Genomic DNA, 13,577 nt, shown 5'->3' with positions numbered 1-13,577 from the left:
TCCTCTGGGACTGTCAGCTGTACATAGGGAAATGGAGTCACATAATACAAATGTGCCTGCTGAGGGTCATCCCTGTGTATGATTGTGAGATAGATATCTTAAACAAGTCCACTGAACATCCTACACCTTGGCTGTCCGCCACCCCTTTCCCACAACATGCCCATTCTTATTCCAGTTTATACTTTTTTTTTTTTTTTTTTTTTTTTTTTTTTGAGAAAGAGAGAGGGCACAAGCAAGCAAGGGGCAGAGAGTGAGGGAGAAAGAGAATCCCATGAGAGGCAGAGGGAGAGAGAGAGAGAATCCCACACCAGCTCTCCACTGTCAGTGTGGGGCCTGAAGCAGGGCTCAAGCTAACCTGATGTGGGCTCGAACTCACAAACCATGAGATCGTGACCTAAGCCAAAGTTGGATCCTTAACTGACTGAGCCCCCCAGGCATCCCCCTGTTTATACACTCTAAAGCTGTCCCCAGTAATGCTTTCTGACTCTCCCAAATACATTTATGTTTCCAAGTCCATTACCAAGCCTCTAGGTAATGTCCACTCCTCTTCTGTTTTGGTCTTTATCCATTACAGGTGTGCTGTCATGGGACTCAGTGGTAAAGTTGACTTTTCCCACATATCTTATGTATAATGGAAGAACTTAAAAAGCTGCAATAATAGATAAGTTGATCAAAGAAGAAAAGAGGAATAAGTTTCCAAGCCAGCACCATACATCGGTTGCCAGTCCAGAACATAAATCATAACAAAAGGGCATTGTAAATGGAATTGTAAGATTAGGGACTCTCATTCCATCATCCACTCATTTAGTGGCGAAACGTGTTTCTTGGCTATCCAGTCTGGCTACCCCAGATTCTGTCCTCTGGCTGGATTTCCCTTGTCCAATGGGCTTTAAGACCATATCTGGGAAAAGGAACATTTGGAAGACACCCCTGACATCCCTGCAGAGGCTGTGACATTAGTAATCCCTTTCCAGATGGAGATGGGCCTAGAGACAGAGATTCATTCTGTTGGTTTGAGTTAGTCAGAGTTCATATGTTCCTGGCTTGTCATTTTTCTGCAGCTTCATTCTGTAGAACCTTTCTTGACTACCAGTTTAATTTTGGGGGAATTGTTGTCAGATCAGTCTCTGTGAGTCCTTAGGCCTGCTAGACACAATAGAAGGACCATGGGGAGCCCTGCCGATCCTCATTGTTCTTAGTGTCAGCTGCTGATGGAGACCAATGGACTTTTCCCTAAAATGCCCAGCTCCCATAATACTCCTATCCCTCACTGTCTGAACCTATACAGTTCCTGAATTCAGAAGGTGAGGACTATCAGTTATCCAAATGTATTTATTTGGTCCATGAGTTTTGGATAATGCATAGCAAGCATTCAGATAGTGAGAGATGCCTGTCTATATAAGAGCCTCTAGTGTGATTTCCCCTCAACTCCAGAGTTACATGCTTCCTCCAGTCTGGAAGAATGAACAAGTTAGAAAAGCCAAGATCTTGTAAGAAACTATGAGGAGGACGTGTTTTACCAAGAAAAGGCCATTAGGGGGAGCCTGCGTGTCCCACTTTGGGGGTTGTAGTGACAAAACTCTAGGTCAGAAGGCAATGGTGTAGCTACCACCACCATATTCCCAGGTGCCAAAACCCAAAAACCTGCAGACTTGGGAATGCAACTCAGATGGTCAGTCCCCAAAGGAAACACAGGGGGCCATGCTTAGTATCCAAAGCCTGACCGCTCAGCCCTGCACAGTGCACCTGTCCAAAAGTCCAGCTTTGCACAAGGAAAGGGTAATGCTGTGTGAAAATGCCTAGCTCTTATACAACAAGGAGCATTGCATGCCTATCAAATGTTATCATACTATTTTATTAGGGATTTTTATTCCAGATTTTGTCACTAATAATTTGATGCTTTTTTTTTTTTTTTTTAGCCTGTGCTTTATAAATTTAATATCCAGTTTGTGTGTTCTTTTAAAAAGAATATAGTATTTAACAAAGTATATTTGGGGCCTGAGGTGAATAAAATATTGGGGTTTTTTTTCCTTATTTTCCATCTAGGATGGTATATTATGTTGTCAAATATTAAAATGTATTCTAAAACATTGAAAATTATAAAGTGTGGTATTGGCAGAGAAAGTGACAGATCAATGGAACAAAATACAAGTATGTGAACAAACCCAAACATATGTAATCATTAAATGTATGAAAAGGAGATTTAAATCACTGGCTAACCACTATGAAAATAAGTTAGAGCCCCATCTCGTACTTTATAATACAATAAATTTCACATTAATATTTTAATATAAAAATAAAATTTTAGAAGAAAATAGAGCTATGGAGGTATTTTCTAAGTCATATCTCCTTTTTATCAAATAAAACGTTTAAACATTCTGTATGTCCATTTTATAAACAAAAAAGACCACACATACGACTAACAAGAATGCATAACAGGCTCATAAATCAATAAGAAAATAGTGAATAACCCAACACAAAATGTCCTGAGGACATCAGTGCCAGAGAAGAAATGCACATATTGCCTTATGATATGTTAAATTCATAATTATAGATTATATTCTTCTCTCTATGCTTTGTATCTTTTCTTTTGACATAGTCATCTACTCTTTTGTCCTAGTTGTATCTTTATAGTATGGTTTTCGATGGGATAGCCAGATACCCTTGTATTTTCTTTTCAAGGTTTCCTTCGCCATCCATGCCCTTTTATTCTTCCAAATAAACTTTTTTTTCCCCAAGTTCTTTAACCTTCTTGGAATTTAAGTTGAAATGACATTAAACCTACAATTTGAGAAAGAATTGACAGGATTATAATGTCCCGTCTTCCTACTCTGGAGCACAGTATTTCTCTCCATGTATTGAGATCAAGCTTAAAACTTTTTCCCCCCATAATGTGAATTATTTTAGACCAAGAGAAACATACACATTGTCTCTCCATTTGGCAACTTTGTAATACCCTTCCCCCTGCCATGTTGTGTTTTTGTTTTTGTATTGAAATTTAGTTGATTAAAACAACGCTTTCATCATGTCATTCCCCTGCTTAAAAATCCTTCCTGGCAGTCTTCTACATCTGTTTCTCAAATTCTTTTCCAGCTTCCTCTGCACAGACTCCCTCCCCCTTCAGGATCCTGGTTTTCTGGCCCCTGGTCAAACCTCTTGACCTTTTGCCACTGGGTACATAGTCTCCAGTGTCCCTCCCACCGCCTCCCCCCTTTCTGTCTGTCTCCAGGTTGTACCAGCTCAAGGCCCATGTCCTTGACAACACCCCATCCCCCATCCCACAGGGGAGCACTGTAGTCCCCTGGATCCATAGCATGTATTGTATTTTCCACTCAGCAATCATATTCCTTTGTGGCATTTATCCTGTTACTTTATTTTCCTTATTAGCATTTCATCTCCTTATTTTGTTAGCTTCTTTCAGGCAACAGTTCTGTCTCCTGTTTCTTTGTGTCCTCTGCTATGCAGTTCTCCACAGTAGCCACTCACTACACATGGCTATGAGCACTTAAAATGTGGCTTATTTAGTTAAGACACACTCAGCACAAAGTACACCAAGCTTCAAAACTCAGTACTAAAGAATGAATTAATTATGTCAATTAAAGGTTGAAAGGATAATATTTTGCATACGTTTAGTTGAATAGAGCCTGTTATTAATTAACCCATTATTTAATGGGTAAAATTAATTTCACCCATTTCTTGATGCTTTTTTTTACAATGCTCCTAGAAATTTTTTAGCTGTAGGTCACATTTGTGGCTCACGTTATGTTTCTGTTAGCACCCATCTAGAGTGCCCAGCAAAATGACTCTCCTACCAAAGGTGCTCCCAAATTGGTGGTGGTTTGAAATGAATGAAAATGAGGTTTTCTCTCAGTCATTTGAGGTTTTTCTCTCAGTCTCAACCCCTTTTTCTTGATTGGTGGGGAGCAGAGGGACTACATATTTTTATCCTCAGCAGTTAGGACCCAAATCCAGGAAACAGAAATTAAAGAAGAAACTCATCTGAGGGGCACCTGGGTGGCTCAGTCAGTTAAGCTTCTGACTCTTGAGTTCAGCTCAGGTTGTCATCTCATGGTTCATGGGATTGAGCCCTGCATTGACTCCACATTGACAGCGTTGAACCTGCTTGGGATTCTATCTCTCTCTCTGTCTGCCCCTTCCCCACTCACTTTCTGTGTTCGTTCGCTCTCTCTCTTTCTCTCTCTCTCTCAAAATAAATAAATAAACATGGGGTGGGGGGGGGAAGATTGTGAGATAAATGCTACTCCAAAGCACAGTCTTCTAAGGGCACCTGGGTGGCTTAGTCAGTTGAGCATCTGACTCTAGATTTTGGCTCAGGTCATGATCTCATACTTGTGAGATAGAGCTCTGCATTGGGTGTGGAGCCTGCTTGAGATTCTCTCTCATTCTGCCTCCCGCTTGCACTCTCTCAATCTAAAATAAAAATAAATAGATAAATAACCTTTTTTAAAAAAAAGTGCTGTCCTATGATTTTGTGAAATGCAAGATCTAATTTCAGAGATTTTGTTTTGTTTTGAATAACAAAAACTACTTTTAGGAACAACTTATAGGAACCCCTTAAGTGGTTAACCTCATCTAAATTTATTTTGTTTTTAATTTTTTTAACATTTATTTATTATTGAGAGACAGAGACAGAGCATGAGCAGGGGAGGGGCAGAGGGAGAAGACACAGAATCTGAAGCAAGCTCCAGGCTCTGAGCTGTCAGCACAGAGCCTGACGCAGGGCTTGAACTCACAAACCGCAAGATCATGACCTGAGCTGAAGTTGGAGGCTTAACCGACTGAACCACCCAGGCACCTCAACCTCATCTAAATTTAAAACTGTCATCATTAAATGGTAAAGTAAGTCCTTGTTTCAAAACTAAAAGTTGAAAGATTAAAAACACAAGTGTGTTCTAATACAGAAAACCAAATCAAAAAGAGGATGAGCATTGGAAAGGGCAAAAAAAAAAAAAAAAAAAAAATTGTTAAATGGATGCTTGTGGCCAAATGAATAGCAAACAAATGGGAAGGTTACCTCTCAGTGACATGCCAGTGGGGTTTTGAGAACAGATGGCTTCTTTCTCTCTCTGTTTATTCTTCCCTTTTCTTCCTAGCTCTCCTTCTCTTAGTTCCTCTCCTTTCTTCCATTCCTTTCTTTAAAAAAAAAAAAATCAATTTTCTACCTTTATGTAGCTTTCTCTCCTAAGTTATTATAATGCTAGATTTAAGTGTATTTAAATTATAGCACATTGCTCATTTACATCTTTAATTCACTCAAAATTTATTTTTGAGTATAGTCTGACACAGGATCTAAAATTTTTGTTTACAAGCAGTTGAGCAGAGCACTGTTTCTTGAATATATCATTGTGTTCTTGTTGATTTGTAATGATAATAGTAATAATTATTGAGAGCTTAGTATTGGCAAGGCAGTGTTTTGAGAGCTTTGTATTTAAATTCCTAGTTGTGGGGCGCCTGGGTGGCTCAGTCGGTTGAGCGTCCGACTTCAGCTCAGGTCACGATCTCACGGTTCATGAGTTCGAGCCCCGCGTCGGGCTCTGGGCTGATGGCTCAGAGCCTGGAGCCTGCTTCCGATTCTGTGTCTCTCTCTCTCTCTGCCCCTCCCCCATTCATGCTCTGTCTCTCTCTGTCTCAAAAATAAATAAACATTAAAAAAAATTTAAAAAAAAAAAAATTCCTAGTTGTGTTTCTTTCCTTTTTTTTTTTTTTTTTTTTTTTTTTTTTTTAAGTTTGTTTGTTTGTTTAAGTAATCTCTGCACCCAACCTGAGTTTCAAACAACCCTGGGATCAAGAATTGCATGGTCTTCTGACTGAGCCATCCAGGCACCCTCTGGTTGTTTCTTGAACAAAGTTTTCCATGTGTTTAGACATTTTAAATGAACATTAACTATTGTCCCTCCATTCATTAAGCCGTTAAAAAAAAATACAAAATAACTTGCTTTTCCACTTGGGTCCCGATTTTTTTTCTCTCTCTAGTAGTTGAGGACCTCTCATAAAAACAAGTGCCCTGCCTTCTACTTTTAAGACTGGTGGAAGAGTTATGGAGACCAAGAAATTCTACCTTTCCATTTCTCATCAAGGATGTTACTTATAGGTGTCTTTCAGGTTGCAGAAAAGATGGAAAAAAGGACATGTGCACTCTGCCCCAAAGACTCCGAGTATAGTGTCCTATACATTGCAAAAAAAGAGACTATAGCTGCTCATGAAAATTGTTTGGTAAGTTACTTGAAAACACATGAGTCCTTTTAGGGAAGGACGTACTAATATAGATAATGTACTTTGGAGACAAAGAATGATGAGTTGGCCATGGTTTGGGCTTTTAAGTGGGGATTTGGGAAGCAAATTTCCTAACTTTTTAAACTGTTTCAGATCTTACCACCTTATGATTACATTTTAGCTGTATTTATAACTGATCGAACACAATTATGATAAGCTTCTCTGAAGATATTTTAATGAGATATTTCAAATATAATAGATACCCATAGACATTTCACCCAGATTTGAAAAATCATACTGTATTTGCTTTAGCTTGGATTTTTTTTTTTTTTTAAGAAATAAAACATAGTTAAGGACTCTCTAATTCTCTCTCTTCCCCTCCCACCATCCTCTTGAGATATAATTGCCATCACAGATTTTGTTTTCACCATGTATATTTAAGTGCTTATAACAAGGTATGATGAGGTTTTACATGTTCTTGGACTTTGTAGAATTTCAGCCAGCTTCTGTGAACTATTGAGATTTATCCATGTGAGAAATTTCACTCTTAAGTCTTTAATTTTAAATGTTAGAGAATTCTTTTGTGACTGCCACTATTAAGCTATTCTCATGTGAATGAGCATTTAGGTTTTTCCACTTTTTTTCATATAACTAACCAGCTGTCATGAACATCCTTGTATAAGTCCCCTAAATCACGGGAGAATTTCTCTGGTGTAGGGCACAGAGCAAAAACCAGAAATGGTGGACACAGAGGGTGCATTTTGCACCTCACTACATGCACCAAATTGCTTTCCAAAAGGATGACACCAAATTCATTTCTTGTCTTCCTTGCCATACATGATATTATGAAATTTTAATTTTTTCCTCTCTGATGGGTGTGAAATGGTCTCTTGTTTTCATTTGCAGTTTCTAGATTTGGCTATGCTTATGCACAGATCTTTTTGTCACTTCTGTGACTTGTGTTGCTGGACCACATTTTGTCTTTGGAATATTGATTTTGTTTAAGTGTATTTTTATATGTATATAAATAGATGCTAATGCATTATTATATATGTTAGCTTTTAATTTATGGTGTTTCCTTTCAGAGCCTTATAATGTATTCTTGTTAAATATATCATTGTTTTCCTTTATAATTTGTAGGAGTTCTTCACTAAGAAATTCTTTTCTTTACTAAGATTTCCCCCCCCAAATTTTAAATTTTGTCTTTTTTCATTTAGTTTCTTAATCCAACTGGAATTTATTTGGACTACTGTGTAAAGTAGGGATCTCCTCTTTTGTCATATGATTAACCCCTTTTCCCAGCATTATTTGACTAATCTGTTCTTTTGTCATTGATTTTAGTGATAATAATGATAACTCTTATTATTCAGTGTTCACCAGGTGTAAGGTAATATTCTGGAAGCTTAACCTGTATTAAACTATTAATCCTTACAACAACCCCAAGAGGTAGGTATCATTATTATGCCCAAACTAAAGATGAGACATCTGAGGCACAGAGAGTTTAAGTCACTTGCCCAAGGTCATGCAGCTGTAAGTGACTGAGCCAGGATTCTTACCCGGCCTGTCTACTTCTAGAACCCCCACTTTTATCCAGTGTGCTAACGATATATGTATACATATCTGTTTCTGGCTCTTTAGTCTGTTCCATTGGTCACTTTGCCTATCCCTCAGCTGGTACAACATTGTCTTAATTACTATAATTTTATGATAAGCCATGGCTCTTTTTTAGTGCTTTGAATTTTGGGGTCAGTTTATGAGTTTCACACAAATTCCTTTTGGAATTTTAACTGGAATTCCATTGAATTTGGGAAAAATTATATGAGTGTTTCTATCCATCAACAGAGTATCTCCAACTATTCAGGTCATTTTTTATGAATTTCAGAAATATTCAAACATTTTTTTTTTTTTTATATAGAGGTCTAGAACTTTGGATTAATCTTTTTCCTGGCTTTGGTTTTGTTGTTGTTTGTTTTTTGTTTCATTACCTTTTCCTAATGCTTTTTTTCGTTAAATTGAAGTATAAAAAAAATTGTAGTTGACACACAGTGTTATGTGTTTCAGGTGTAAACATATTGAGTAATTCTACTACTCTACATTATGTTGTGCTCACCACAACTGTAGCTACCATCTGTTACAATACCATTAGCTACATATATTCCCTAGTCTGTGCCTTTCATCCCTGGGATTTACTCATTCCATGACTGGAAGACTAGACCTCCCATTCCTCGTCACCCATTTTGCCTGTGCCCTCTCCACCTTCCTCTCTGGCAGCCACCAGTTTATTCTCTCTTTATGGGTCTTTTTCTGATTTTTTGTTTGTTCATTTGTTATTTAGTTTCCACGTATCATTGAAATCATATAGTACTTGTCTGTCTCTGTCTGATATTTCACTTAGCATAATGCTCTCCAGGTCCATCCATGTTGTTGAAAATGGCAAGATCTCATTCTTTTTTATGGCTAAGTAATATTCCATTACACACACACACACACACACACACACACACACACACACAAACACACCACCTTCTTTATACATTCATCTGCTTATGGTTGCTTCCATGTATTGGCTCTTATAAATAATGCTGCAGTAAACATGGGGTGAGTATATCTTTTTGAATCAGTGTTTTCATTGTCTTTGGATAAATACCCAGTAGTTGTATTACTGGATCGTATGGTATTTCTGTTTTCAGTTGTTTCAGGAACCTTCATACTGTTTTCCATAGTAGCTCTGCAATTTAGATTCCCAACAGTGCATGTGCATTCCTTTGTTCCCACATTCTTGCCATCACTTGTTATTTCTTGTCTTTTTGATACTAGCCATTCTGACAGGTGTGAAGTGATATCTCATTGTGGTTTTGATTTATTTTTCCCTGATGATGAGTGATGTTGAGCATCTTTTTATGTGTCTGTTGGCCATCAGTATGTCTTCTTTGGAAAAATGTCTCTACAGGTCTTCTGCCCATTTTTGATCAGATTATTTGTTTTTTTGGTGTTGAGTTATATGAATTCTTTATCTGTTTGGGATATTAATCCTTTATCAGATATGTCATTTGCAAATATCTTCTCCCATTCAGTAGGTTGCCTTTTCATTTTGTTGACAGTTTCCTGTGCTGTGTAAAAGCATTTTATTTTGGAGTAGTCCCAATAGTTTATTTTTGCTTTTGTTTCCCTTGCCTAAGAAGACATATCTAGAAAGAAGACATATCATGTTACTATGGCTGATGTCTAAGAGATTACTCCCTATGTTTTCTTCTAGAAGTTTTATTGTTTCAAGTCTCACATTTAGGTCTTTAATCCATTTTGAGTTCATTTTTGCATATGGTATAAGAAAGTGGTCCAGCTTTATCCTTCTCCATGTAGCTGCCATGTTTTCCCAACACCATTTATTGAAGAGACTGTCTTTTCCCCATTGTATATTCTTATCTCCTTTGTTGAAGATTAGTTGGCCATATAATCATGGGTTTATTTCTGTGGTCTCCTGGTTTATTTCTGTTCCGTTGATCTATATGTCTGTTTTTGTGCTGGTACCATACTGTCTGATTATTATATGTGTCTTTAAGTCTGAGATTGTGCTACTTCCTTCTTCTTTCTCAAGACTGCTTTGGCTATTGGGGTCTTTTTTGGTTCCATACAAATGTTAGTATTATTTGTTGTAGTTCTGTGAAGAATGCTATTGGTATTTTGATAGAGAAGGCATCAAATCTATAGATTGCTTTGTGATTGCATTGTGTAATGTTGATCTTCAATTGAGAGATAGGTTAGATTCTTTTGTTTTCAGGTAACACACAGAAACTTGAGCCAACCTAAACATAAAAGTTGCCTTTCAAATTTTTTTTAAAAGTTTAAATCCAAGTTAGTTAACATATAATGTAATAATGATTTCAGGAATAGAATTTAGTGATTCAACATTTATATATAACACCCAGTGCTCATCACAAGTGTCCTCCTTAATGCTCATCACCCATGTAGCCCCTCCCCTACCCAACACCCCTCCAGCAATCCTCAGTTTGTTCTCTGTACTCAAGAGTCTTTTATGGTTTGTCTCCTCTCTGTTTTTATCTTATTTTTGCTTCCCTTCCCCTATGTTTATCTGTTTTGTTTCTTAAATTCCACATATAAGTGAAATCATATGATATTTGTCTTTCTCTGACTTACTTCACTGCATAATATACACGCTAGTTCCATCCATGTTGTTGCAGATGTCAAGATATCATTCTTTTTTGATTGCCCAGTAATATTCCATATAAAAGTGACTCTTTAATCAGACTTCAGGGGCATTTCATGGCTCCTGAAGGCAGACACACAAGCATGTCTAAGAAACAGTAGCTAGAAAGCCATCAGGAACCCATGATGTCCTCTCTAGCCCTCATTTTTGTTTTCCTCTTTGCAGACTGGCTTACTCTCTATCATGTGGCTTAGAGTCTATTCCACTTTCTCAGGGTAGGGAATCCAGTTGGCCCAGCTTCAGGTCAGGGCCCTAACCAGGTCCATTTAAACATTGGGGTCAGGGTTATGCAGTATAAAACATGCCTGGGGATCCTTCCAAAGAAAAGCAGGGTGGCTTGTGATCTGCTTATACACCCCAAAAGATGGTCACTGTTATACCCCCAATCCATCTTCCACCCCCAGTGAGTACTTTCGATACCATTTTATGACTTGTGGCTCTCAACGGTACTTTGAGCATATTCTGAATTTTTTCTTTTCCCAATCTGCAGCTGTATTCTTCAGCACTTGTGGAATGTGAGGACCATGATCCAAGTAATGACGACAGAAGTTTTGATGTGGAGTCAGTAAAGAAAGAAATCCATAGAGGAAGGAGGTTGGTAAGTACAAATGACTTTATTACTCAGACAAAACGAACAGATATTAAAGGGGATGTTTCCAAAAGAAAGTCTACTTGATTGGTAAACCAGGGATAGAGACACATCTTGTAGAGCTGAAAGATGTAGGGTCTTTAGAGTGGGAGAGAGCCAAAGCATAAGAGACTCCTAAAAACTGAGAACAAACTGAGGGTTGATAGGGGGTGGGAGGGAGGGTAGGGTAGGTGATGGGTATTGAAGAGGGCTTCTTTTGGGATGAGCACTGGGTGTTGTATGGAAACCAATTTGACAATAAATTTCATATATTAAAAAAAAGATGTAGGGGCGCCTGGGTGGTGCAGTCGGTTAAGCGTCCGACTTCAGCCAGGTCATGATCTCGCGGTCCGTGAGTTCGAGCCCCACGTCAGGCTCTGGGCTGATGGCTCGGAGCCTGGAGCCTGTTTCCGATTCTGCGTCTCCCTCTCTCTCTGCCCCTCCCCTGTTCATGCTCTGTCTCTCTCTGTCCCAAAAATAAATTAAAAACGTTGAAAAAAAAAAAAAAGATGTAGGGTCTGTATTAGAAACCTAGATTTTACTGATCATTTAATATTTTAAAATAAACTACAACATGCTTCATCAGCAAAGTATATAGGAGTTAGAATGCTTTGGGCTGTAAGTAGAAGGAACCCAACTCAAACTGGCTTTAAAAAAAGGATGCTTATTTTCTCACTTAGCCAGAGGGAATGCTGGCTTCAGAGTTGGTTTATTTAGTGGCTTAATGGTGTCATCAAGACCCCATCATCCTTTCTGTCATCCTGTCCACATCAGTTGGTCCTTCTATGGTCATAGGGTAGGCCATAGGCAACAACCGAAGGGTCAGGCTTTCTTGTTCCCATCTGGTGAAAGAAAAAGTTCATCCCCAAGTATGGAGTAAGACCCTTCTGAAAATTTAATTAAGCCACACCCATCCTCCTGCACCAGTTGCTGGAGGTGACCATAACTAATTAGTATCTATCCCCTTGGATCTGGGGTCAGCTCCCCCTGGGAAGGTAGAGTGAGGAGTAGTTACCCTCCTGGTTCTGTTACAGCAGACTTCCTCTATGGAAAGCCCTTCACGGCTTAGCAAGCAGTACAGCAGGTGTGAGCACCTAATGCCCACCACTACAGTAAGGTTTGTGATCTGGAACAAACATTTATGTAGTCCTTGCAAGGCTGACACATATATGAAGGCAGTTTCTGCACAGCCTGATGTGCTTTGAGAAGGATCAGCACAGGTCACTCAAGCAAGCAAGAACCTTAGCACAGGTGAGCACCAGGAAGCCTTCCTGGCTGGGGAGGAGTGAGGGTAAGGAAGATGGGGAAGGAGGATGGCATGTTTACAAAACTAAAAGTACATGACTGTGTGTGGCATCCTGTCTCCTGACTTTATGGGATTCTGTAAGATACACGAGAATGCAGGAAACCATCTCTTGTCGTAGATAATGAGTCGACCCTGGCTTCTCACTTTGACAACTAAAGCTGCAGTAAACATCTTTGTACACATATCCTGTGTACTTGTTTGAGCGTTGCTGTAGAGCACATTCCTAGAAGTGAAATGGCTGAGTCAAAGAGAATTCCCTCTGATAATTTTGAAACGTGCTAACAAACCGTCCCCCAGAAAGGCTGTACCATTTTATACTTCTGTGGATGAAACAGCACTTTTCCCAGCCCTTGACAAAATGAGCATCACGAATCTGCTTAATTTTTGCACCTGACAGGAAGTGGTACCTTGCGTTTCCCCTCACTGGTGAGGTTGAACTTTAGTTCTCCTCAGGCACCTCCCACCCGCCCCACCCCCACCCAGCCCCAGCAGTTCTTCCCAGTCCCACAGTCCAGCACTGCCAGCACTCTCCTGCGAACACTCTGGACTCCCTCTCCTCACCACCCTCACACACCATTTCCTTACCCACCATCAAAACCCCCACCCCTGGTGAAATGCATCTGTCTGTTGTCTGCTTGTGCTGAAGAGACTGGCACTTGAGCACTTGAACAACCGGACAAAAACCCACAAATGTGTTGCCTGATCTTAGATTCACGGCCACAAATCTCAAAAGGAATCTCAACACTTCACCCTGCACCCTCTACATTTATTGTTTCATTTCCTTTCTTTTTAGAACCTCTCCCCACCCCAACTGCCCATCCCCAAGTTGATGACTATACTTCATTTTTCTTTTTGATAGACTTTTTTGCTTTTAGAGCAGTTTTAGGTTCACAGAACACTTGAGGGAAAAGTACAAAGACTTCCCATAAACCTCCCACTGCTCCACACACACACACACACACACACAGCCTCCTTTTTATCAACATCCCCCACCCAGAGTGGTGCATTGTTACAACCGATGAACCTACATTAGCACATCATCAAAACACCCAAAGTCCATAGTTTACATTAGAGTTCATCTTGGTGGTGTACATATTTTTGTCTGATTTTTACCTAGCAATGGAAGCCATTAGCCAGGAACTCCTATCCAAACCACTGCCCATCCACCTCTGTCCCCAGACTCT

General features: G+C 39.2%; 1 protein-coding gene across 3 annotated transcripts in view; it reads left to right on the top strand.

Annotated features, from left to right (window-relative positions):
* SETDB2 (SET domain bifurcated histone lysine methyltransferase 2) overlaps nt 1-13,577 on the top strand; it is an 89,325-nt gene that overhangs the window by 60,984 nt on the left and 14,764 nt on the right. For all 3 annotated transcript variants that reach the window (XM_042913036.1, XM_042912950.1, XM_042912873.1), the window contains 2 exons: nt 6,113-6,234; nt 10,950-11,057. In XM_042913036.1, the coding sequence (XP_042768970.1) occupies nt 6,113-6,234; nt 10,950-11,057 (230 nt within the window). The remainder of the gene's footprint in view (nt 1-6,112; nt 6,235-10,949; nt 11,058-13,577) is intronic.

Source organism: Panthera leo, chromosome A1 (assembly GCF_018350215.1).
Source record: "Panthera leo isolate Ple1 chromosome A1, P.leo_Ple1_pat1.1, whole genome shotgun sequence".
Classification (NCBI taxonomy): domain Eukaryota; kingdom Metazoa; phylum Chordata; class Mammalia; order Carnivora; family Felidae; genus Panthera; species Panthera leo.
Note: the sequence above shows the minus strand (reverse complement) of the source record. Positions and strands in the feature narration are given on the sequence as shown.